At 39.8% G+C, this 27,107-nt stretch overlaps 2 protein-coding genes and 2 long non-coding RNA genes across 9 annotated transcripts in view; 2 read left to right on the top strand and 2 right to left on the bottom strand.

The window, feature by feature from the left end:
* LOC123364472 overlaps positions 1–14,707 on the top strand; it is a 32,537-nt gene extending 17,830 nt beyond the window's left edge. The window contains exons 2-3 of the long non-coding RNA XR_006577120.1: positions 3,350–3,482; positions 14,522–14,707. This is a non-coding gene — a long non-coding RNA (uncharacterized LOC123364472). The remainder of the gene's footprint in view (positions 1–3,349; positions 3,483–14,521) is intronic.
* LOC123364468 (1-aminocyclopropane-1-carboxylate synthase-like protein 1) overlaps positions 1–25,323 on the bottom strand; it is a 37,585-nt gene extending 12,262 nt beyond the window's left edge. Inside the window, exons 1-10 of one of the 2 annotated variants that reach the window (XM_045006643.1) lie at positions 25,273–25,323; positions 20,221–20,280; positions 17,666–17,736; positions 15,817–15,886; positions 14,527–14,593; positions 12,935–13,032; positions 11,607–11,684; positions 7,709–7,809; positions 3,989–4,075; positions 2,635–2,680 (exon numbers count right to left, since the gene is read on the bottom strand). In XM_045006643.1, the coding sequence (XP_044862578.1) occupies positions 2,635–2,680; positions 3,989–4,075; positions 7,709–7,809; positions 11,607–11,684; positions 12,935–13,032; positions 14,527–14,593; positions 15,817–15,886; positions 17,666–17,736; positions 20,221–20,280; positions 25,273–25,308 (714 nt within the window). In that variant the 5' untranslated portion in view covers positions 25,309–25,323. Of the gene's footprint in view, positions 1–2,634; positions 2,681–3,988; positions 4,076–7,708; positions 7,810–11,606; positions 11,685–12,934; positions 13,033–14,526; positions 14,594–15,816; positions 15,887–17,665; positions 17,737–20,220; positions 20,281–21,854; positions 22,069–25,272 lie in introns of those variants that run through there. The other variant, XM_045006642.1, reaches the window with a different exon arrangement.
* Positions 21,936–27,107, top strand: part of LOC123364471 — a 38,741-nt gene continuing 33,569 nt past the window's right edge. The window contains exon 1 of one of the 3 annotated variants that reach the window (XR_006577119.1): positions 21,936–22,460. This is a non-coding gene — a long non-coding RNA (uncharacterized LOC123364471). The remainder of the gene's footprint in view (positions 22,461–27,107) is intronic. The other 2 variants (XR_006577118.1, XR_006577117.1) reach the window with 2 other exon arrangements.
* Positions 26,659–27,107, bottom strand: part of PEX1 (peroxisomal biogenesis factor 1) — a 49,571-nt gene continuing 49,122 nt past the window's right edge. For all 3 annotated transcript variants that reach the window (XM_045006639.1, XM_045006641.1, XM_045006640.1), the window contains one exon: positions 26,659–26,963. In XM_045006639.1, the coding sequence (XP_044862574.1) occupies positions 26,879–26,963 (85 nt within the window). In that variant the 3' untranslated portion in view covers positions 26,659–26,878. The remainder of the gene's footprint in view (positions 26,964–27,107) is intronic.

The following is a 27,107-nucleotide window of genomic DNA, read 5'->3' as shown; positions in this document are numbered from 1 at the left end:
ATGTGATATGACCTTGAGCAACTCACTTAACCTGCCTGTATCTCAGATTCTCCACCTAAAAGATGGGGATAATTATATTTACCTACCCTTGTTAAGTACTGATGGAAAAAGTGCTGTGTATTTATTTTTTCAGTTTATGAACCCATCCCTAGATTCCTTCTTAGGCAAAGCTCCTACTGAAATCAATAGAAGATTTACCTGAGTAGAGAATACAGGATCAAGCTCAAGGAATTTCAGTTGTCAATTCCATGGCACAAGTTACATTAAAATACACACAAGCCCAGTGAAAATATACATAAGCAAGACTGCAAATGACACTGTTGTGGGCCAGTATGTTTAGGGAAATGGCCATCTCACTGAACAAGACAAAAAACAAAAACAAAAAAAATCCAACAACCAACCAGACACACACACCTCCTGCAACAAAACTCCAAATAAACCCTGGTCAGCCGCTGGGAGCATGAAGCTACTCAGAAGCTGAGAGCTCATTCTACTATCAGACCACCCGTGGTATTGTTCCCCACAGAACTGTGCATCTCTGCTGCTCAATCAATAAAAAAAACCTGAGTAACTGGTGAGCTATGGTGTTCCATGATTATATGAATTGATTGTGCCCTTTATTCTTGAACTTTTTGTTTTACAGTCCGTTACATTTGTATCAGATAATGTCATAGTGAAGAAACACATAGTTTATGGGATTTTTGCAATATTAAATACATTTTGAATGCCTTAAATATATGCAGTTATAGTCAAATCCAGAGGCTCAGATCCCAATTATTATAGAAGAACACTAGTCTGAGGTTGTAGAAAAAATACTGAAGGATGTTATATTGTATCTGACAAATAGTGTGTGTTCAGGTAACTAAAGACTATCATGAATGTAATCCCAAGGGGGCAGAGTTAAAGTGTACACACTGAATCAAAATTTCCTTATTTTTGAGAGTTTAAACAAGTCAGAGTTCTATAAATGTAAGGTTTTTTTTAATGCTATATATTTTACACATATCAAAAGTACCACAAATTAATATTTGAACACTGCATCCTTCCTTCAAAAATGAAGTAGGATGTGTGACAAAGTTCTTCCTCTACCTTGGTGGGTCCTGCGCTTATTGGCAGATTTTCTCACCTCAGTGATCTTCCCCACAGTCTGGATCAACTCCTCCTGTGTCTGGTCAGGAGTTGGGAGGTTTGGGGCGAACCTGGGCCTACTTCCCCATGGCCTCCTCCAAACACCTTCTTTATCCTCACCACAGGACCTTCCTCCTGGTGTCTGATAACGCTTGTACTCCTTAGTACTCCAGCAGCACACCCTCTCACTCTCACTCTCAGCTCCTGGTGCCTCTTGCTCCCAGCTCCTCATACGCACTTCCTCTCCTCTGACTCCTCCTCACCTGACTGGAGTGAACTCCTTTTTAAACCCAGGTGCCCTGATTAGCCTGCCTTGATTGGCTGCAGGTGATCTAATCAGCCTGTCTGCCTTAATTGGTTCTAGCAGGTTCCTGATTACTCTAGTGCAGCCCCTGCTCTGATCACTCAGGGAACAGAAAACTACTCATCCAGTGACCAGTATATTTGCCCTCTACCAGACTCCTGTACCACACTGGCCTGGGTCTGTCACAGATGGAAGAGTAAAGACTTTTTGCCTTGAAGATTTGTTATTTAACTGGTATTTGGTAATTTGGTATTTAATCATCTCTCACATTTTCTACCATTCTTATGGAACTGGCTCAGTAGCTTTATTAGTACACCTACATTTTAAAGAAATGAAGGACCTGTTGCTACAAGATGCACTTCCAACCATGATGGCAAAATATGTCTCTCTGTCCATGTTAGCTAATTCTATCCCAATGTGATAAGCCCATATAGCCCTGAAACTGTACAAAGTTATATAGAATTTTAAAACACCACTGTTACTTTATATTTTCAAAACACTGTATACACACTAACTAGATGACCAATCGATAATATTAATGTACATAATTATTATCCCCATTTTAGAGATGGAGAAGACCAGGGGTGCTGGAACAATTTGTATAGTGGGAGCGCTGAGAGCCATTGAATCAAACTGTAAATCTTTATAGGATGGAAACCACTTCAAGCCAGGGGTGCAGTAGCACCCCTACTTCCAGCACCTATGGAAAAGACTAAGACAGATAAATAAAGTAGCTTCACCAAGGTTACCCAGCAGATCAGTAACAGAATAAGGATTATAACTCAACTGTTCCTGGCCCACAGTCCCATGCTTTGTCTACTAAACCATGCTGTTGTTAGTGACCCAAACTCAGCTTTGTTTCTGTTTTAGAAGGCAGAGGGAGAAACCACAGATGAAAGATACCATCAGTAGACTGCACACCTTTGGAATAGAGGTTAAATATAATTTCCCCAAAGTGCTCTAAAATACTCATTTTCTGCAATTTCTCCTACAAGCAATATGTTTACAAAGTGCTTGTGCTGCTCTTCACAAGTACTGAAAAGACTTTCCATTATTTTGTCACTGTAAACTGGCAAAACTGTGTCCTAATGCTTCGAATTGGCAATAAGCAATTCCTTTAAAAGATGACAGTTATAGTCTAAGTTATTTTGGAGAGAAATATTCAAAACTAAACTCAGATATAATCAACATTCTGGACCTACCTTGCTAAAGCCCCACATAAAATGTGTCCGTTCTGGATCTGGTAAACTGGAGAAGAAGCAAAACAAAACTTTTACAGATGTAATTACAACTTTGTGTTTTTGAAGATTACCACAACTTCCTTCAGACAATAAAAGTGATTTTCAAAATTACATCTCTTTGTAGAAAGAATATAACCATTTATAGAGTAACATCACTTTCTACATAGCTTTCAGTATTCTAATTAGTAACAGATCATTATTGCAGAATATTGATATCCTGCAGCTACATAAATGCTGAGGTATTAATCAAAAACAAATGACGGCGTCTGAGACACACGAGCCTGTTAAAGATTTTCTATTCATTTAGAGCCCAAATAGCACAATGGAGTGTTCCTGTAAATGGCTCAAAATCCACAAGGGGGCCCTCTATACCTTCTGCACTTCATAGTGTTCTGAGCTCCCTGATGACTCTGCATATTAAATCACGAAAGTGGAGAAAGGGACCTATTTAGGGCATGTCCTCACACAACGTGGCTCCATTGAGCCACAGCCTCATAAAGGAAGAAGAATGCAGAGAAGAAGGCTACATCCACAGCTCATTGCATACCTTTGTTAGTAGCCCTGGCTTGCCTCAGGGTGAGGCTGATGATTGTATCCTTTAGCTCTATAATGTTGGGATTAATTTGCACAGAGAGAAAAGCCTCTTTTTAAAAAAAAAAATTTTTTTTTACCACAGACTTCATTCTGTACTCGAAAATTTGGCCGTTATCCAATTTTTCTTACGGATTATAGGAGAACAGCCAGCTGCTCGCTGTGCTAGGCACATTTGGATTGACCTGGAGAATTACTACTGTATGAGGTGCATTTCAGTAAGTGCTTAAATACAGAGTTAAAAATGAACATTCTGTATTTTGTGAAAACAAAGTTTATAAGTTGCCAAAATGCCTACATGTTTTAGGGGGGATATGTTCTCCCTCACACGCCCCAGGAAACCCAAAAGCTCCAAAATATCTGATTCCAGATGGAGAGAGGATACAGTAGATAACTTGCAGGACTTCTGACATCTTATATAGAAAGAGTCCATTAACAGCTATAAACATTCCAATGTAAGCTTAGTCTGTGTGGCAACAGCAGCCATTGGAGAAAATGAAGCAACTAGGAAGATAAACTCCTTTCCCCAGTCCTGATAAGCACGCTGATGCATCTGCACTAGCTGCAAGCAAGCAACCATTCTTGTAGGCACCCAAAATAAGACACTGTGCATTAACCAGTTTCAGTTATAAAGGTGGAGATATAAAGATTAGCCACCCAGAAATCTGAACAGATGGCTCACATTCTATTTGGCATTATGACAGCAGAAAGCTACAACACTTACCAATCTAAGCTAAGAACACTGGTGAAGGTGGTATCATCGTACACAGACAGCATATATATTTCATCTATTATTACATGTAATTGATATCTATGTATAGAAATAAATAAATATGTTAGAGAAGTATTTAAAAGTCAAAGCTTTAACAAATTTCCATGTATAAATTACCACAGTTATTTCCTATTTATAATTATACTCACCCCAGAGAAGTTTTACTCAAAATATCAATTCTTATTAAAGATTACAAGGTTCAGTTTAAGTACTTACATATTACCAACATCCATTTTTATATAAATCTGTACTTCCCAGCAGAACTAGGTGCAAGCATGTCTAAAATAAAATTCTACTGAGTGCTAAGAATGTCTCTGCAGGACAGATATAGTTCCCCACAACCAATTATTTAAAAACTAAAATACAAAATGCAGCAACATATTGTAGTTTACCATGCAGAACTTATTGCAACAAGACATGAATCTGGGTGCAGTTCTGTTAGATAAGTGCATGGCGAGTTTTATTTAATATATATTCCCTATTATTGTCCCAAAGTTAAAGCCACAAATACACAGCAAGTTGTGTGATTATACTTGATACCAGCATGCTTTGGGTATATTCAGAAATATAGAATCAATGGCAGGATGCCCTTAAACACCCAAGCAGTGCAGGTATTCCAGTGTAACAGAATACTTCATTTTTAAATTTAAAAAAGAAAATTCAGTTTCAGAATACAAAAGTATTCTGTTTGAAAATTTAAGGCTTTTTGGGGGGGGGGGGGAAGGGAATCTCCGCCCCCCCCCAATGCTGTTTTACTACTGACTTTAGAAGACTGTTGCATCCTGAAGTCTGTGGATCCTGCTGCAAAAAAATACATTTGCAGTAGGGCTGTCACTTAATCACAGTTAACTCACACGATTGACTCAAAAAAATTAATCGCAATAAATCGCAGTTTTAATCACATTGTTAAATAATAGAATACCAATTGAAATTTATTTAATATTTTTCGATGTTTTTATACATTTTAAAATATATTGATTTCAATTACAACACAGAATACAAAGTGTACATTGCTCACATTATATTAATAGAATATTAGTTGATTAGTAATATTTGCATTGTAAAAATGATAAAATAGTGTTTTTCTATTAACCTCACACAAAGTACTGTAGCGCACTCTTTTTATCTTAAAAGTGTAATCTACAAATGTAGATTTGTTACATAACTGCACTCAAAAACAAAACAATGCAAAATTTTAGAGCCTACAAGTCCACTCAGTCCTACTTCTCAATAGGCCAATTGCTAAGACAAACAAGTTTGTTTACATTTACGGGAGATAATGCTGCCCACTTCTTATGTATAATGTTACCAAAAAGTGACAACAGGCATTTGCATGGGACTTTTGTAGCTGGCATTGCAAGGTATTTACGTGCCAGATATGCTAAATATTCATATGCCCCTTCATGCTTCAGCCACCATTCCAGCGGACATGCTTTCATGCTGATGATGCTCATTAAAAAAATAATATGTTAATTAAATTTCTGACTGAACTCCTTGGGGGAGAATTGTATGTCTCCAGCTCTATTTTACCCACATTCTGCCATATATTTCATGTATAGCAGTCTCAGATGATGACCCAGCACGTGTTGTTCATTTTAAAAACACTTTTACTGCAGATTCCACAAAACGCAAAGAAGGCACCAATGTGAGATTTCTAAAGATAGCTATAGCACTCAACCCAAGCTTTAAGAATCTGAAGTGTCGGGAAAAATCTGAGAGGGATGAGGTGTGGAACATGCTTTCAGAAGTCTTAAAAGATTAACACTCCGATGCGGAAACTACAGAACCCAAACCATCAAAAAAGAAAATCAAGTTTCTGCTGGTGACACCTGACTCAGATGATGAAAATGAACATGCGTTGGTCCACACTGCTTTGGATTGTTGTCGAGCAGAACCCGTCATCAGCATGGACACATGTCCTCTGGAATAGTGGCTGAAGTATGAAGGGACATATGAATCTTTAGTGCATCTGGCATGTAAATATCTCATGACACCAGCTACAACAGCGCTATGAGAACATCTATTCTCATTTTCAGGTGACACTGTGAACAAGAAGCAGGCAGCATTATCTCCTGCAAATGTAAACAAACTTGTTTGTGTGTAGTATCAGAGGAGTAGCCGTGTTAGTCTGGTACTGTAGAAGCAGCAAAGAATCCTGTGGCACCTTATAGACTAACCGACGTTTTGCAGCATGAGCTTTCGTGGGTGAATACCCACTTCTTCGGATGCAAGACCGAAGAAGTGGGTATTCACCCGCGAAAGCTCATGCTGCAAAACGCTTGTTTGTGTGAGCGATTGGCTGAACAAGAAATAGGACTGAATGGACTTGTAGGCTCTAAAGTTTTACATTGTTTCATTTTTTAATGCTTTTTTTTTGTATATAATTAGACATTTGTAAGTTCAACTTTCATGATAAAGAGATTGCACTACAGTTCTTGTATTAGGTGAATTGAAAAATACTATTTATTTTGTTTTTTACAGGGCAAATATTTGTAATAAAAATAAATATAAAGTGAGCATTGTACACTTTGTATTCTGTGTTGTAACTGAAATCAATATATTTGAAAATGTAGAAAACATCCAAAAATATTTAAATAAATGGTATTATATTATTGTTTAACAGTGCAATTAATCATGTAATTTTTTTAATCACACGATTAACAGCGATTAATATTTTTTTAATCGTTTTACAGCCCTAATTTGCAATATTCAGCTTTGACAATTTACAAGAGTTCTGAGAACTCTAACTGCCACAATTGTTTCCATGGAAAGAAAACTAGATCATCAGAAGTTATACAGTTTTTTTATGTTAATTTGCTTCAAAAGTGAAAATAATTTAATAAACAGGATATTTCTGGTATGTACTGATCAATGCATACCAACCAGTTATATTTTAGATCATCAGAAATTTGCTTCTGCTGTGGAAACTAATAGCATAAGGACAAATTTTGCAGTCCTTATTTGGCAAAACTCCCAATGATATTACATTGAATTTGAATGCGTAAAAAATTGTAAAGGCTAAATGTGGCAAATGCTCCCCCATCCAGGCTTCAGGAGATTGTTAGATCCTAGAATATGAACTCTGAGTCAGAGGACGAATAAAAGCAAAACAGAAAATACTTTCTTTTTTGAGGGTCTTCCTTCTCTGAGGAAGAGTAAATTGACTTATAAATCTTAAACTAGGTAAATATAGAGGATATCTTGATACCTGGAACCTTCCCTAGCCAATTAGATACGTTTTTCACAATGCCAATTTTATAATGTTATTTTGGTAATTTTTCAAATGAAAGTTCTATCTGAATTATACACTCTCACTCCTAAAGACTTTGATAATTACCAATTTTCATTTTTTTGACATGCATTAAACACAGAAACAATGCTATGCATACAAGAAAGCTTTTTGTTTAGTTGCACAAAGAGCTAACTCTCAGCATAGGGCTATTCATTCAGGAATAGCATCTTGGGTCCCACTTTAAGTAATTTCACTTATAAATTTTCCCAGAAAGGCTGCATAGAAAGGATAGTTATGGGATAATAAACTCTACAAGGAACCACCCCTCCCACAGGTCATATGCCCAATGGAACAAAATAAGATTACCAAAGGTGATTTTTATAACTAGCATATTGCATCATGGAAATTAAATCCCAAACAAATAGCGCTAGGACTCAAACCTGTGCGCAAACTCTAGACATTCTTTCAGTAACTGTGCTGGGTAAATGTCCCCTAATGGATTGTGAGGGTTGATCAGGATTAATGCTCTGACTCGGATGCCCTGAAAAAAGAAAAACTGATAGTCGGAGACGCCAACATGACGTCAAACAAATGACTAGCGAGGCTATAAAGCTGCTACCCCTTCAATAAAAAGTTATTAAAGATTACATGATTGCACATGAGCACATATGATCCTTCTTTAATAATAAACCACTAAAACACAAGGAAGTACCGGCTACGCAACTTGTTCTCTAGTTTACCCAACCTTTTCAGTTAATAGCATCAAAGAAATATATCAAATAATTTACTGGCAGATGTAAATCGAGCTAGCCCTAGTTCCATAAAAATATGAATGCCAACAGGCAGGATTATAATGCAGTATGGACAAAATTCTGCTCTCATTTACACTTCTAGAATCGTTCCACAGAGTTTTGCGGTGTTACTAAGGATACAGACTGACATGACAGAGCAGAATTCGGACCTTCATATCTCACAATCAGTTTTTGAGTAAATTTTTTTAAACTTATTGCCTTACAAAATTAAGAGCATCTAAGGCAGTAGAAGTATGAAATTTAAGTTTCTTGGTGTCCTAAGAGGAATTTAGAAAAGTTAAAACAAACACTGAAGTAAATAATTACTTATATACAACTGTCTTGCTCAACCATGGAGGAAAGTACATTTGAAATAGAACTCTGCAGAGATTAAAGTTTTCTCTCCTCCAATTATAAAAGGCTGTAAATAGCGTGTAGAGAAAAGAATCCCCCACAAATTCAGTTTTACAACTAGGAACACACAACTTAATGCTCTTTTTATGTTATATTTTTATACAGTATGTAGTGGGACACTCAGGAAAAACTCATCCATTGTATACTAATGCAATATGTACTAATTAACACACACATTTAACATATTCTCTATCTAACAAAAAGTTTTATATTGCATACATAGCCAATTACTACAATGATTATAGCATGAAATATAAATTGTTATATTCAAGCACGATGTCAATAGGAGGAATTGTCATCCACTAATTGATGTACAGGATAAATTTGGAATTATGCCACACTTCTATTTTGAGTTTACCCCATTTAGTTTTTAGGGAACTGGCTCTGTTGAGGATTTTTCTCACCCCTCTCTAGCCTTCAAAGGAGGGCAATTATTTTTAAGGGCAAAAATCCAAGGAACTTCTATCACGTGTGAGACTAAAAACAAAGAGGAAAATGTATTTTTGGTTGTATGGGAACATTGAAATCTATTCTCCCCTTGATATATGTAATTTACATTAACATTAATAGGAGTTATGAGCATGAACTGAATTAGAAATAAATCTATTTTGGAGCCTTCCAGTAACAATTGTCCCAAAGCAGTTATTTGTAATATTATTCTTGAAAACAGTTTCAATTTTATGAGGATTGAATCATACAGATCTTTAAAAGTTAAAGTTCATTAAATGAAAAGCTTCCAAATAAAAATTGAACATGCAAGATCAAAATTGCCTCTAAGACACAACATTAACAATTTTCCATTGATTTTATGGGACTTTTGGGCTAAGTTTGGGCCAAATCCTACAATCTTTACTGTCTAAAAGGGAAAGATCCTTGTCATAATAAATTAACAACTAAAACTTCCCCCTGCTCCCTTCAAAATAACAGATTCCAGTGCACTTTAAAGTACCCTTCCACACAAAAAGCAGTGTCCTATTCAAGCTGATTTTTACAGCTATTTCTGTGTGTGGGAAGGAGGGAATTATAGATAGTACACTGAAATGTTATAATTTGAAGGGTAGTTAATGTAAAATTCAAGACTTTAAAATATTGTAACACAAGATTAATTAGTAGACGTTGCATAAAATTGCATTCAAGCTACTACAAAGCCCTTGATATTTAGTCATTCAAATCATTAAACTGAATATTTCCAATACTGTACTTTTTGTTAAAGAGAGAGACAGTTTCATGTGCTAGAACAACCATAGGGATTACTTTAGAGTTTCTTAAAATATTGAAATGTTATTTGAGACAAAACCCAGGGTACGTCTAATACATAGATACATATACATGTTGGAATGTTACTCTTAAGGGACCATGTTCTCAGTTTAAGTGACAGAACCTCTTAAATTGACCTTGTGGTCCCTTAGTTTTGCTTAATCTGCTCGCATTATGATACTAACAGAAACACTGATAGGTGACTGTATTAATATAGCAAAACCTGTGGCAACAGCTAACACAGGGATGTTAGCTAAAGTGTCTTTGTTAGGATCTGGTACTATTGCACCTACGTGGTGAACCTAAGCCCCAGCTACAGTTGGAACTGCTCTTCCTACAACTTAACTTGGACAGCTTCAATACAAATAAAGTGGAAGTGTCCATCTCGGTATCACCAAAAATGCTTTTTACCAGTGGCCACTTAATACAGAGAAAGTTAATTGTGGAAAATAAGTCTTGTGAAGACAGAGATTTCACTGGTCATTGATGCAAGTGAATCAATATAGGAAGCAGATGGTCAAAAATATTAACAGAGACTGTGTTTAAGTTTACTACAAATTTAAAAAAAAAATTATCTATTTTAAACTAACATGCCCACAGCTTAAGATACATGCTGAAACTGATTAAATAAAATGTTTCATGTATATAGAAGTCAAGCTAGCAACTCTCAGTAGGTTGTTTAACTCTAACTGTTTGTAACACATTTACTATAAAAAGAGATACAAATGTTTTGCAGTTTTATTTGTAGGCTTTACTATTGATGGTTTGCAATACTCTCTTCGAAATGTAAACATTTTCTTCCCTACTGCAACTATGTCTTTTACCTTTTATCAAACCTTACTTTTCACCCTGTGTTAATCAGAAAACACAGAACAGTAAATCTACTTAGTTTACTTTCTTGTTATGAAACCAGTATTACCAATGCTACTGCCACAGCTCTGGTAACAAGATTTGCTAGTTATCATGTGTTCCCTCTTCTGGATGATTGAGCAAAACACTGCAAACAAGTTCAATATAAATAATGCTTTCATGTTTTTTCTATGAATGTGTGGATTAAAAAAAATACAGATATTTAGAATTTAAAGTATATTTCCTACCAGATAATTTTAAAAGGTATGTTGTATTTTGGCCCAAACTATGTAACAAACAATGGCAAAATGTAATAGACTATAACAAAATAAACATATGAAACAGAATAGGATGAAAGAAATCCAGAGTACAAGACAAACCGTGCAACCATGTTGAAGTCATTCAAGCAAGAATGCTTAGAATAAGACAATTTAATATAACTTCAACAGAAAACTAAGATAGTATTTTTGGCAAAATCCTTAAAAGATAACTTTCTGCAAGGAGTCTTCCCTTGTTTTATTTGTTGCATCCCACATTACCAAGGCCATGTTTCATGGTTCCCAATCCTCTTGGCTAGGTGGAACTTGAAAGGACTCCCTTCAGAATCTGACAAGACTTTTTTTTTTTTTTTAAAATTGAACAGGCCATTCAAGTAATGCTCGTCCTCTTCTTAATGACTTGAATGTGTTGCCTTTACTACACTCCAAAGTTCTGTAAGACCAGTGACTGAGAAATTAAGTCTACAAAAACATACATTTTAAGACTCATTCTGTACAAAGTAGTATGATGCAGACTCAATACATTATCACACTGTCTGGTTTATATGGGAAGTTTAAGTATTTTTTTGTTGCCAGAGTTGTGCGCATGCCTGTAATAGTTCATGAATTCAGACTTCTGTAAGATTTCAAGCAGTTGAGTTTTAAGCCAGATAAAATAATGTTCCAATGTTGAGCGAAACTGAGTTATTAACATTGTACTTAGAGAACACACACAGCTGGTCCTGGTGATCAGTTAATACCATTCCTACCTGCTCTTTAGCTCTCTGTAGGGCAGCCTCTAATTTTCCAACTGTTAATTGAAAAGGATGACTTTCTTCATCAGTCACCTGTGCAAGACAAAACCAACAAAAAAAGTTAAAGAATCACTTCCAAATAATGCAAATATAATAGTAGTTAAAGTTTCTAAAATAATCCAGTCTAAATGGAAGGGAGCTTTAAAGAGGAGAGGGATGTATCCGATATGTATTTGCAGAAGTGATTTCTGGAAGAAAGCAGTATCTGACTTTAGTTACTATTGCTCCCCTTACCTTCTAACGGTATGTCTACATTCCAATTAAAAGCCCCTGCTTTTCTCATGCCAGCTGACTCGGGCGTGCGGGGCTCAGACTAAGGGGCTGTCTAACTGCAGTATAGACATTCAGGCTTGGGCTGCAGCCCAGGTTCTAGAACCCTGTGAGGTGGAAGGGTCCCAGAGCTCAGGCTGCAACCTGACCATGAACCCCTACACCGCAATTAAACAGCCCTGCCAGGTGAGCTGCGGGCCAACTGTGGTTGTCTAATTGCAGCATAGACATACCCTGAGCGTGACTTCAGAATAGCATAGGCAAAGCAAGTTTTCAAAAACAATGGTGCAAGTAGGGAGGAGGAAAAACAAGCTAACAGGAACAAAACCAAGGTCCATCTCCAAATTCATAACCAAGAATAATCCTGTCCACATATCAATAATTTTGTTTTTAAAAGTTCTCTCTCTCTCTCAAGCAGGACATTTGGGTTCATTGTGGGAAGGCGAAATACATATTCCAGGGCTAGAGAAAATAAACATTTACATGATGAATTTAACACTTGTGAAAGGTGAAACTGCCAGTTCTGCAAAACTTATTCTGCATGTAAACAGAGCAGTACTGTAGACAGCTGAAGTACAAAGCTGATCACTCCATCCTACCAATATGCTGCAACCTGAACAAGATAGTCTTCCTGTAAAGATGAGAGACTACGTGGGTGAGATCATGTTTTATTGGACCAATTTCTGCTGGTGAAAGAGAGAAACTTTTGAGCTTACACAGAGTCTAGAACTGAAGAAGAGCTATATGTAAGCTCAAAAGTTTCGCTCTTTTACCAACATAAGCTGGTTAAATAAAAGATAAGATCTCACCTACCTTGTCTTTCAAATATCCTGGACCAACACAGCTACAACACTCCAAACATCAAAAGATAAGAGGCTACTTCAGTTTCCATGCCTGCTTTAATCTGTGGTATTTTGGTGCTTTGATGCTCCCTGTGAAACTGTCATTCAAATTCTTTAACATACATTTTTGTACGTACATATAATACAGTCTTTAATAAACTGAAGTTTTACCTCACTAAACAAGGGCACATGGACAGGTTGTATTCCACCATACAGCCAGGTTTTTGAATTTATTCCACCATAATATGGAGTAGGAATAAGGTACCCATCTAAACCAAAAATGCAAATAAGAGGTAATATTAAATATTCCCATCATCAATTACGTCACTATACATTAACAGACTGAATCTGTTGTTTCCAAGAGATCTATATCCAATCTATTCTCACCATCTACTTTGCACCCTAAAGTGAATGGCTACGGATACCAAGCATAAAGCAATTTGTTCATTTGCTGAGTCATATTCTGCCTTTTTCCTTTGCATTTTTAGTTCAATATCTATTTTGATAACCACTTATGAAGCATAAGTTGAAGTTGACCTGACCCACTGGGTGTTTCTTTAATATCAAAAGTGGCATATGACTAGTGTGTGCTTAAATTATCATTTTGTTAATATTCAACTGTTGCCATCTTTGCTTCAGGTAAGTGCTGTGAATCTTACTTACTTTTTCTGTATTATACTCAGCTGCCAGTATCCCGCATGTTATAATGCCCATTTGATCTTTTACACAGTATATAGATTTTTTCTGCACCATTCACTGTGGTATCCAAGCATCTTAGTTGTGTATTGCCAGATACAATACAGTCACTTCCTTTTCAAATGGATGTTCTTGCTTTTCCATCCTTTAAGGTAGCTCCTTCCATGCAGCTCCCTTATTATTTAAGTTTTTATTGCTGTCATGATGTTCTACACTCAGAACTTTACAACCAGTGGTTTGAAACATACACATAGCCACTGGCTTGATTCCAAGATTTGCATTCCCTCCTCCCTCTCCCCATCCTCATTTAGGTGCTGCAATGATATAAGTAGATCTTCTATTCCTTGTATCCTACTTATTCCTACATACTGCAGTATTTCCAGGGTAGCATATTCATATTATTTAATTTATATCTGCATTTATCATTTGCAGTCAATATTTTTTGTGGTTCATGTAAACAAAGTTTAGAAGTAACTTTTGTCATTTTGATTAATCTGTATACTACTATTTCTTTTAACACTGTAAACTTACATTTCCATACATTTTCAGAACATTCAGCAACAGTGCTTGTCCCCAAAGTTTACATCTTATAGGTGCCAGAGAGGGGTACTCTCACTATAACAGAGAGGAGGAGGCTGGCAGGGTGTTCGCTGTGAGGGCTCTGAGACTCTGGAATTTGCTCCCTCCCATTATCCAAATTTTAGCCCAGATTTTGTGATCTTTCAGGCATACTGAAAGAGATGTTTGACAGGGATTTCGGAGAGGACTAAGGATATGCTTTCTGCAATAATGAAGTGGTGAAAACGAATCTCTGTAGGTGGCTAGTTGGATTTCTATTGGAATTATTATTTTAATGCTTCTGGGATTTTTGTAATTAATATTTCAGGGCAACTAGAGCCTTGGATAGGTGTCTTTTATCACTTTTAATATAAATACAATAAATAAATGCAAAGGCTACTTACTGCCACTGTGGATGACACACATTCATTAAGTTACCAAAAAAAAAAAATGAAATTCACCTGTATATATAATGCTTTCAGATTAAGAAAATTTATTTTTCAGCTTACCTCCAGGATCACATAATACAGTTGAAAGGGTAGCAAAGACAGCACAACAGCCATTCATAACAACTATCTGAAACAAGTGGACAAAATGGTATCAACAGAACTACCAACACCTTTGTGACTGGTTAGAAGGTAATACTTAGAAAAGTAAAGAAGATTGGATTTGATAAGAACTTTATTAAAAAGCAACCATTATTGTAAAGCAAGATTCTGATCTTGCAAACTAGAGTCTTATATATGATATCCAAGTTGGTCGTGCTGCTAAAGTTAAGGTTTTTTAATGGATTTCATTGTAAACCCCAGCTTCACAGTTTGTAATATTTTGAAAATAAATTAAAAAATATAAAGGTGGTTTGCACTATTGGTTTAAAAAAAGTCAACAGCCTTCTAAATGGAACCTGCATGCACATCACACATGGGCAGCAGCACTGAGGCCTAAAGTTGGGTTTAGAGGAAAGATTTATAAGCATCTCTGTTTGGAAAGTTTTTTTTTCCAAAATGTGCAGTCCTGCAATAATGCCTTCTTTCCAACAGTCCAGAGGCTCAATGGTGCTGTGTGTGAGAAAGAAAGAGGTGAAGATACAGAAAGCTCCTTCTACCTCCAAAAAGCTGGAGGTGGGTTAACTCAGGCATCACAAGTGCTACACACCTACTATCCAGAGATGGACAGAAAAGTCTTGATATATTGTTGCCTACAATATCAGAGCCCAGAAGTAAATGAAGCTTTTATCAGCCATATCTTGTTACTGTGAATATGCCACTCCCAGCTAAAGTCAATAAGAGTTTAACATAATAACCACTGGCAGAATTTTAGTGGTCATTTTGTTATACATAAATACACAAGCTATTACTCTACATTTGAAACATATGCAAATGATTTGGGGAGACATAACTACTTCCCTCCTACCCTAGTCATAGTCTCCATACACCATTTTTCCATGGCAGTAAAGGGGGTGGAAAGAACCCAACCATAACTCCCTAACCCCTTCAGAACCCAACCTACAGTTTTCCTCCTCATGGTTATAGCTCCTCTCTGCAACATAAATCTGGAGCATATGGGCCCTAGAACTTTATGAATTTAAGATCAGTTAAGGGTCAAAGAACAATAGCATAAGTTCTTCATACTAAGTGGGTTTGTAACTAGTTTCATGTGTTTGCAATCCAGAACATTTTAAATTTGATAAGACATCTGGGAATGCTTTTATAATACCTTCTAAAAGATAAGCAAATCTGTACAGAAAATATCTATAGCTAAAAAAAGCAAGATGCAGAGATGAAGCACTCGTTTCTTACATGCTCTGGATTCAGTGCTTTTGGAGCTTTGGCATACTCAGTGAGAAATTTGGCAATTTCTTCTCTGAAGCTGAAATGCAAAATTAAAACACTTTGCATTACATAATTCTTCTTACAAAAAGATCAAAATACATAGAATAGACTTTATCTAGAATAGGACAAATAACATGATACACTTTTACTCTCATGAAAGATGGACAAATTTTGGTTCCACTAAGTTCAGTCAACGAAGATGTCTGGCTTGTTACAGTACTTGAGGTGGAGACATGCAGTAGGCCAAAATGAACAGGCTGGTGTGAAGGGCAGCCAGCAAATGTAGCTTCCACAGTCTAGGTTGCTTTGGATAGGCTCTTTCCCACTAAAACTGTCTGGTGCAGAATTCTAATAAATGTGGATCAGTTATGACAGGGGAAGCTGAACTGCGGTTTGCGAGCCTCATGCAGCTCTTTTACAGTTAAAGTGCAGCTCACAACGCCCTCTTCCCCCCAAAATACCTGCCCCACAGCCCGCCCAGAGACTCCTCCACAGAGCAGGGCCAGGAGTGGAGCCCTGGGCAGCCAGGACCCAAGTCCCGCTGCGCTGGGCAGCTAGGAGTAGAGCCCTGGGCACGGGGCCGGGCAGCCGGACCTTGGACCCTGCCACATGGGGCCGGGCAGCCAGGACCCAAGTCCCGTCGCGCTGGGTAGCTAGGAGTGGACCACTGGGCACGGGCTAGCAGCCAAGGCCAGAGGAACCGGATAGGAGCAGAGCCCCACCTAAAACCTGGGGGTGCTGCAGCATCCCCACAAACCCCTAGTTCCCAGTGCCTCATCCACTCACTGCTGAGAGTCTCCCCCCCCGAACCTGCCCAGAGACCCACTCTCCCGCTCCCCTGCAGTACCTGCCAGCCCCCTGCTGGCAGAAGTGCTCCTGCAGGCTGCCTTACGCTCTCACACCCTCAGCCAGCCCCGCCCCCTGCCAGACCAGAGTGGCAAATTTTTTAATTCTTATAGCACACATCTGGGCTGCAGCTCTGTGCTAATTGGGCCGCATGTGGTCGCAGGTTGAGAACTGCTGGTCTAGAGGCTTTAGCCCTGCAGGGGCTCAGGGCTTCAAGCCCACGGGGCATACATGCTGGTGCTGGGGGCTTCAGCAGGAGTAGGGCTGAAACCCCAAGACCTCCCTCCCTGCAGGGCAGAAGGCCCTAGCCCCATCACTCCACTGCAGGGCTGAAGCCCTGAGCTCCAGCAGGCATACCTGGCTCTCAAACTTTTGAAAATTACTGTATGCGGCTTGGAGGATCAATAAGTTTGGCCACCCCAGAAATATGATATCTGTATGAAAAAATAACTAGAAAAAGCAGATGTATCTTTGCACGCACTCCACCGTTGGGACCTGGTTTTGGAAGGAACCCAAGAATTAGTGCAACAAAAATCAGTGAAATCTGAGTAAATTAAGATTATATTCTCAGGTGGGCCCCACTCAAGTCAATGGCAAAATTCCCACTGATATTTGCAGGATCAGCATTCACCCTGAGCTTGTCTCTGAAGAACACAGAGTTCTAGCTTAACTGTTCACTGCCAGAGTTTGCCTGTGAGAATTACTGCTACTAGATGTGAAAGGACCTCCACAGCATTCTCCCCTGACTATATGCAAGGTATCATGCTTTTTTAGGGAGGGAGGTGGTAGGGTAAAGATCGTAGGAGCTGGAAAAAAAAACAGGAAAGTAACTCTTTAAAACCAACAGGAAACAGAAAAACATCTTCAGAACAAGCAGCTAATATTAAACTGGGTATAAACCCTGGGTTTGTAGATTAAATGAAACCACACCAAAATGTGAAAAGGAGGCAATATTTTAATAACTTCATACCTTTCAATGCCTTGTGGATCAGAATATTGCAAAAGGTGAGGTTCCAGATAGTTCATGTCAGATCTTGTGAGCTGTTAACATAAAAACCAGAAAGACGTAAAAAACATACTGTAGAAAAACATATTCTTACCTATGAGCTTGTGTTCTACTGAACCACATGACAATCTAATATCATTCTGTAACAATGGGGAGATGAAAAATCTTAATATTCAAGAGTTACATCCATCTTCCCAGTTCAAATTTCCATCTCTTTATTTGCAAGATGCTCATCAGCAGTTTCTTCAGATCAGAAAAAAGTTATGTAAGGACTGTTCTGTCCTGGTTAAATCCAACACATTGTTGAGTGAAAATATACTAGTACTAATCTCAGAGATTCTATAATTACTGTTTGAGGACACACCCAAATCCCCACCATTTTCTTTTAATATTTACAGGAGGTGCAGCATTATTTTAAAAATTAAAGGTCAATTGTGTTTAAATTACCTTCTCAGCAGTGTTCCCTCTAATTTTTCCCACACATGTGCGGAATGAATTTTGTTATGTGCACCAATGTGGAGGTGATGTGTGACACGTCACCTTCATATTGGTGCACATAACAAAATTAATGTGGTGGGGCGCTGAGGGGTTCGGAGTGTGGGAGAGGGCTCAGGGCTGGGGTAGAGGGTTGTTGGGGTGCAGGGGTATGAGGGCCCTGGCTTGGAGTGCAGACTCTGAGGGGGGCTGGGGATGAGGGGTTCAAGGCTGGGGCAGAGGGTTGGGGTGCATTGGGTGAGGACTCTGGCTGGGGCCAGGGATGAGGGGTTTGGGGTGCAGAAGGGTGCTCCAGGGCTAAGGCGGGGAGAGAGGACTCTTCCCAGCTCTCTCTCCCCTCTGCAGCACCTGGGCTGGGGCCGGGGGATAGGTGCCCCATCCCCAGCTGCAGCAGGACCAGGCTGGGGCTGACTTCAAGCCTCCCCTCCCCTAGACGCGACAAGTCCGGGGCTGAATTGGGGCCGGGGGAGGGGCACCCCCATAGGTGCTGACTCCGTAGGCTGGAGCACCCACAGAGGAAAACTAGTGGGTGCTGCTGGCAGCCAAGTTCCCCCGTCCCCCCCAGCACCTCCTGCCTGCCGGTGGCTCCACTGAACAACTCCTCCCCTTCCCTCCCAGCGCCTCCCGCATGCTGCAAACAGCTGCCTGGGGGACGAGGTAGGGAAGAGGTGGGATGGGGGTGGAGAAGGAAGTGTCGGGGTAGGTGGGGACTTGGGGGAAGGGATGGAATGGGGGTGGAGCATGGGAAGAGTCGTGTACCCCACAGCTAGAGGGGAAGTTGGAGCCTATGGTGTGCCACTTGCTTGGTCAGTTGGCTAGGCTGGTTTCCTGAGCGCCTGTGCGGTGCTAAATAAGCTGCATGACTGCGCAGCAGCCTACAGGGAACTTTGCTTCTCAGTTGGTTATGAAGGAACTAATATTTTTACCTGGTACAGTTAAGAAATAGCCAAAGCAACTGGGTTAGATTTTTTTTATTTTAAAACGTGAAGCTAATCTGAAAGCGACTAATAAAGACAATGTGCAGTTCTGTATTTACTGGGCCAACTACTTCCAGTTAAAATTTGCACAGATCTCATGTTATTAAAAAAACAACATTTCCTCTCCCAAATTGTCAGGCATGCCAACTCACCTTCAGATCTACAAATCAAGCACTGACATCAGTAATAAATATTCTGCAGAATAAACTGCATCCGTGCAATTTCAGTGACTTTTAGTAGGTGTGAACAAGTCATCTAAATGAAAGCACAAGCTGGCCCTACAATTGGAAATTAATTTTGCTGCTGTGTGACCCAAAATAAAATCTAGTTTATTCTTCCATAGCTGTGCTAGCTAAGCAGAGCTAATTGATTTTTTTAATTACTTTCTTACTTTAAAAAGGTGCCATTTTTATATTAGTATTTTTCAGATAATAGAAATGGTCTTTGTGCAGCACTGCAGCCTGACATCTGGACTGGTATACAAAACATTACACACTTTTTTTTATAGTTTTGCTTAAAATCAATTCATAATTCCAACATAAAGAGTGCTTTCCATTCTAGGTAAGAGTTTGCTCCACCAGGAGAGAATCAAACCATATGATAGTGTACTCAGTAATTTCTCTCATAAGCAAAAAAAACTGTTTGGAAATTTTTTTTTGATTAAATGAGAAGAATACTTTAAATTATTTCTATCTAAACATAAAAAACACTTGGGATTGAAGATTTTTTAAAAATCTGAATGACGTTGCTTAGGCAAATTTCAAAGAAAATGGTTTTGGCCCTCAGCCAGAGCAACACTTTTCATTGTTAAGTGTTATCTGCTAAGTGTATCTGACTATAATATACAAATATTAAGTATAAAGCACGGTAGTTAAAAAAGTTGTTTTTCATAACGCTATCAATTCACTAGAGATAATTAAAGGCATTATTTATTCTGTTCTAAATTATTCATCTGTAAAACACCACATTATTAAAATTCAACTGACCAGCTGCAATACCATTCTACAGGTCAAAATCCATAATTCCAAATTATTCATATCCACTTACTCTTTCCTGTATTAAATCATAGCAAAGTTTGTTCTCACTTGTTCCCAAATTCAAAATGCCCTGAAAGAAAATTACAGATATTAAACAATTGAGGTCATCTAAAAATAATCCAGTTTGGATTCCCTTTGTCTTTATAAGAAGGGCCTGAAATATTTACTACCATATTTCCAGCTCAGTGGCCCAAACCTGTTAGCCAGAGGCCAGTATGAAAGATTGCCAGAGTTGAGCATAACTGTGACAGGCTATTTTATCAAAAGCCTTGGGGTATTTGGTGCTTTTCTTAAAGCCTCATCTCCTGAAGCCAGGTGATTATGGGAGAATCTCAGTTTCATTTAAAATTAAACTATGGTAAATTTCTAGTCCTCCTATTTGTGGAGAAAAGCTTGAAAATGTTACTCCTAGAGGCTCAAAAACAAGGGGGCAAATAAAGAGAACCTCACATTTTATTTTTTAAGCTTTCATGATTTTTAAGTTAACATCCTGTTTTTGATCAATTGTGGCGGACAACTGTGCCAAAGGCCCGACACATTTCACTCTGGTCTGGACAACAAGAAACCTTGTTTGTATCAGGAAAAACTACTAGCCTCTAGAAATGGGATAAAAGGAGCTGGAACTGTTGACTTGCATTCAATTGTGCTCTGGCAAATGAATGCTCTCACAGTATAGAACACTGATTATTCCTATTCCTGTAGGAATATAACGTCAAACAATACATAACATTGGTTGCTGGGGCAGGGAAGTGGTCTCATTATGCAATGTACAGCAGACATGTTCATGATCTTCAGGCACTACACAAACAGAGAGGAAACAGCAGCACCTCCTTGTTAGGGTGATTTCGGATCAGGGAATAACGTCATCATAGTATTACTGGCACAAACCAGCTTGAACCACCTTGCCCAGACTGGCTCAGCAGCACCATCCTCTACAGGGATCAGCAGCAACAATGCGTCTCCCTCTCCCCCTCCCCTCCCCCCTTGCGTCTTTACTCCTTAGTCACCCTGCAGTAGCCCAGTTTACACGGGGCTGTTTTAAAGTCCTACGTAGGAATCTCGAGGAAACCTACACACCGTGTTTAATCTGTAAGGAAAGAGGTGCCAGGGCTCAAGGAATTTTTTTTTCATAACTGACACAGCAAGCCCAGAGGCGCTGGGGCTATGAACTGCCCTGGCACAAATTAAACACCGCCTGCACCCCATCTCCCCGCCCCGCCCGGCTCAACCCCCGCAGGGGCAGGAAGGAGGCTCCAGCTGGCAGGGTGCTAACCTGGGACTCTGGAGCCCCGTGTTCAATGCCCTGCTCACTCCCTCTCCCCAGTGCGGGCAAGCGGGAGGGGGGGGGGGGGAGATAATGCCCCGTGTGGTCGCAGTTTCCTTAACTCCTGTGCGGGGCTCTGAGATCAGGGCGCTGGGGGGGGGCCTGTCAGCAGCTTCCATGGATGGCTCGTCCCCTGCCTGCTTCCCCAGCCCCGGCACCTGCTCCAGGTTACTGCGCAGCGCCCATCCCCGTGGCGCGGGCCCCTCCGTCCTCTCCCCGGTCTGCTGCTCGGAGGGACGGACGCCCCCAGCCTGCGGGACCCCTCAGCCTCCCCGGCCGCCGGGAGCGGGGCTCTGCCCTGCCCTGCCGGCTCCCCTCACCCGCGGGTTGCGCTCCCGGTCGAAGGGGTCCGCGATGTACAAGTCGAAGCCTTTGTCCAGCAGGCCCCGGGCGCCGCCGGCGATGCGGGAGCCCCGGGCGGAGAGAGCCGCCGCCGCCCGGCCATTGCCGCCTGCGCCGCCGCTGCTCATCCTGCGCCCCGCGCGGCCCTTCCGGAGCGAAGACAAAGGATGAAGGGACCCAGGGGCAGAGGCGGCGGACGCAGGAAGCGGGGAGGCGGCGCCTTCCAGGCCGGGATGCTGAGCGGCACCTGTCGCCCCGCCCCGTCCTCAGCGGGGCTGCGCCGGCCCAGGGTGCCCTGAGGTGAGCACCGCCCCTCGCTCTCTCCCGCCCGCCCGGACTTCGGCTTTCCGGAAACTGCGGCCTGCACCCCGCCCCGGCTCCCCCGGAGCTGCGCGGCCTGAGGCCCCGGGGGCTCTGCCGTGCGCTAGCTGAGGAGACGCTGCGCATCGCCGGGAGCCAGAGCCTGTCCCCGAGGCTCGCCCGGGAGCCGGGCCCAGGGAGATCGCCGCGCCCTGAGCTGGTCCCTTACGCGTGTCAAGCCCAGACGGGGTTGTGTCAAAACGGCCGGGGTCGGTTCTGATCTGGTATGTTAGGAGATTAAATACAGGCGTTGGAACTGCCTTTTACATGAACTTCGCAGCATTATCAGTATTTCACAGTGACAGGAAATGTGCTTTCCGCCTTGTAGTGCAGCTAGGGAGACGTTAGCCCAGCGTCACAGAGATTCTCATTTCAGACCTGATGCAACAAACAGGAAGAACACAGCTTCCTGCACTAAGCGTTCGTCTACACCCAAACTTGGAAATAACGAAATCTGTTTTAATTCACACATTTAGTTATGGAATACGTGTCCTATTTTGATCCAGTTTCAGCAAAATCAAAATAGGTGAAGTTACTTAATCTGCTTTGCTTTACTCTTCTGCAAAATGGGAGTACTGTAATACTTATTTCAGGCAGGTGCTGTGAGAATTAGAGTCTAAACTCAGGGCTTTGGAGCGGAGCCTGGAGCTGGAGCGTGGAGCAGCTCCGGAGCAGTGGAGCTGCAGGTTTTTGCCTGGAGCTGGAGCGGAGCCAGAGCACAGCTCCAAAGCGCTGTCTAAACTCAAAACTGCAGCTGTGCCCCTGTAGACCTACCTGAAGGGGAGGGGTTCTCCTATGGGCATAGGTAATCCACCTTGGAAGAGGGAGTAGCTAGGTCCAGGGAAGAATTCTAGACCTGCTACACTCATGTAGGCTAGCTGCATCATTCAGGAGTGTGGATTTTTCACACCCGTCAGTGACGTAGCTGGGTCATCCTAACTTAGGGTAGACCACACCTGACTTAGTTAATATTTGAATTGTGCGTTGGTTAGCTAAAGCATACTAAGTGCAGAGCAGACTGTTCTCACTGCATTTTACCTAATATAGGGCCGATACAATGGTATTTTTGACATGGAGAAGAAAACCCTAGGATGCGGCTAGACCACAACATGTTTGTTTTTTTTAATCAATACTTTAACCTTGGATTGAGTATCATCCTTATTACTGGTCTTAGAAAAAGAGTTCTGAACCTCCAGAACAGATGAGTGGCTTAAAAGGTGGAGAGTCATTTGTCTATACAGAGATTTTACCTTCATATCTGCTGAGCCCCATGTATCAGAAAACAGGGTACGTGTTTATTTATTAAGCTATTTTAACCCCTGCTTTTCCAGAATTAATTTGGAGATAGGTATCTCTGTGAGTCTGTCAGTGTGCATTGAGAGGCTGGATATGTGAGGAATGTCACACTGTCATGCCCAGGAGAAAAATTTAATGTGATGGAAGTTACAAGGAGGATTTACCAGGATTCAACAAGGCATAGATAGAAATAATTCCCCAAGGGTTCATGTATATTAGAGGGTCACAAGATGTTGGTTTTGAGTTAAAATGTCCAGCAATGTGTTCTGTTGCTAATGTTGGTACTGGATGTGCTGCTGACAGTTGCTTCTCCAGTGATAGTGAGGCTGCCTTGCTGCACTGTCTTTGATTTGTGCTTGTTTCTCTGTTCTGCATAATAGCATACATGTCACAAAGCAAGCTTGGAGTGTTGATAACAGGCAGTGCTGCATGGAGTATCATGCCGAGCTAAGGTCACTCAGTTTGAGACAAGGGGTGCACGTTGCTGCACTTATATGAGTAATTCTCCTGTGAGGCCACAGAATGGAAGACAGACTTTCAATCTGTTTTAAACTACTTCTGTTTTTTTTTTTTTAAATTACCTCTTTTTTTTGCTAAGGAAATTTTCTTCGGTTAATGTTAGAATACTGGCTTGTTTTTTGACTGCTATCCAAACGGGTGTCAGAGAAATTCTGTCCTTGCAGTTGTCCAAGATTAACTTCTGAGCTGTTGGCAGCTAATAAAAACATATTGTGCACCAAACAGCTTGTTGTAACTCTCTACCATCCAAGCAAGGTCATGCTGTATTAGTTACATATTATTTACATAGTACTTGGAGGCTACTGTGACTTCCTAGAAGTTCCTTGGAAATGTTATACAACTGCAGTGTGGGATTAGCTGCTATTAGATAACCACAGCACAGGATGGATCTCTTACACATAGCAGTGCTGTGTGTCCTTGATTAACCTCCAAAAACAGAGTAGAATTTAAAAACACAAATAGCTCGAATCCATTGAAAATCATCTAAGGTTTCTTGACCAATGCAGAGTGAACATGGGGGAGAAAGTCACATTGGAACTATACTGCAGATAGGGACAAGACCCGCATTTTATTCATTGTTCGTTCCCATTGTCAAATTTTTGAGGAGACTGGTACTTACTGGTTTAGGTACATGTGTAACAAAACAGCTATTCTGCTGTGACCCACTGAAAATTTACTTCTCACACAAGTTTTTATATATGAAAAATGATTTTTTTAAAAGCAGATCAAGGCCACACAGTCCTTGGCTGAATGACAGATTCCCTTACTGCTAAGATCATCAATATTCTGTAAAAGAAATAAATTAGAGATTCTGAACCTCTCCCAGAATCCACTCTCCTAAAGTTAGACAGTGTTACTCCGGCAAAGAATTCTATGAAGGATTTGGTTTGATGGCTCTCTTTTTTGGGGGATCATATTGGAAGTCTTGTGCTGACTTAATTGAAAATCCAATACAAAACACAATTTCCCTAATTGTTGTTTGCTTTTCAGGAAGCAAAAACAAAACAAAACAAATCCCTTGCACTTATGTTATCTCATCTATATTTAGCTCTTGTTTCTTTAGATACCCATCAACTACTAAGAAGAATGGCTGGCAACTGAGAACATTTCAGTTGCAGCTGACAAGACAGATGATAACAGAGGATTGAAAAGATGACCTAACTTTTACGGTCAACTTTTACACAGTTTATAATAAGCACCCAGAAAAACAATTGACTTCACGGCTTTATATATCACATCAGGGGCACAGGCTGACATAAGGGATTAGTATTGAGGCACAGACCCTTTCAACTTTAACTCAGTGGTTCAAATATAGATTAATTGTGTCATTATTATCCAGTGACTTTTGGTGGCTTACTTGAAATTAGTGTCGTGATCTCAGATTAGTTCCAATGAACACATCACAAACACTACCATTCCACCTGTCACTAACTGGCATCCTTGTTCACCATTTTATGTCCCCTGTACACCATAATCATACACCTGAATAAAACAGTCTGTAGACATGTTTCATTCCATCTGTTCGTTTTTAGTTATTATTGAAGGATTAGTGAAGAAGAGATTATCTCATATCCGCTTATTGCTAATAGTGACCTCTGGCTGAGAAGTATTACCCACAGCCCCAATCAAGGTTCTACCATCTTTACATCAGTTAGTACAGCACATCTGTAACAGTCTACTTACTTTCTTGCTCAGATAATTTTTTTGGGGGGGGAGGGGGAGGATAGAGAAGAAGTAAAATACCATTATTATATTTATTAACTTCCTCATTAAAAAGAGTGAGGGGAAGTAGAGGAGTATGTACTGTTAAGTTTCCATGAAAGTTTTGCAAGACATGGTATGTAATCCTACTTTCATTTTGCAGAGTGAAAGGGGATCTCAGTGTGGAGCCTGATGCAAACTTGCTTTCATTTTAAGATTGTTAGTACAATATTTGACACTGAAATACAATATGCTATTTAAAAAAAAAACCCACACACTCTGACTATGAAGGTGACTCCACAGAGCATTTTACTGACAATTTACTATGTTCTGATGCTTATCAATATCCCAGTTCTCCACTTGGTCGTCCCTTCAGACTTAAATGTCAATTCTTTCTCAGATTAGTTAGTTGGAAAATGAAAGCATCTTTTCCCTTTTTAAAAAATAAATCTATCCTGTCTCTATTTTCTTACTTTAGAAGGTAAGCTTAGATTTTGGTTTGTTTTTAATTCTATTAATCTGTAGCTGATCTGAAAGAATATATTGGACTGCTTACCTACCAATGAACACACAGAATGTTTCCCCTTTAGACTTATGAAGACCATAACATATATAGTTCAATATAGTTGTATATTTCCAGTGTTGTTAGTTATTAAAATGTATTCATATAAGTTGTATAAATACCATGCTTCTCCTGAACACAGAATTTTGGTAAATCTACCTTAGGATGCCATTTGATTTTTATTACAACTATAGAAATACAACTGTAGAACAGCTGTGAAGAAAACAACATATTTGTTGTGAGGAAGAAGAAAGCTTGATAAAACCATCAATTCCTTCCAAAAACTGCACAATAAGTTCAAAATCTGGACTTCATTGGCAAATAAGCAGACACATTGTAACCAATGTTGTCTCAAAATGTTTAATATCAATTTGTAGGAAGACATATTTTTGCAAAATAAAAAGTCAAATAATTTTACAACACTTAAAATTAATTTCAAAGAAGCCTGTCATTCAGTCACGGCAGTAATAAATCCATATGAATATAAATCTTATTCTGATCTTATAATTTAAACAACTAACATTTAAAGCTACAATTTAGTGATTACAATTGCATTACAAATTATTAGGCTAAAGTCACTTTTTGTCCTGGTCTGAAAGTTGCTCCATTCTGCTCTTTCCTCTTCTTGGGATGCTGAAAATTTTCATAGCTAGAAACAAATATAAGTAATAGCATATTAGTATAAGATACCATCATTCTTTTCAAAACCCTCATTAGTTACACATCAATGCCAATGAAGACCAAACTAGTTGTCTGTGACTGTATGAATAACGCAAGAGTTGTACATATTAGA

This window comes from Mauremys mutica, chromosome 2 (genome assembly GCF_020497125.1).
Source record: "Mauremys mutica isolate MM-2020 ecotype Southern chromosome 2, ASM2049712v1, whole genome shotgun sequence".
Lineage (NCBI taxonomy): Eukaryota > Metazoa > Chordata > Testudines > Geoemydidae > Mauremys > Mauremys mutica.
The sequence above is the reverse complement of the archived record's forward strand: the minus strand, read 5'-3'. Positions and strand labels throughout refer to the sequence as shown.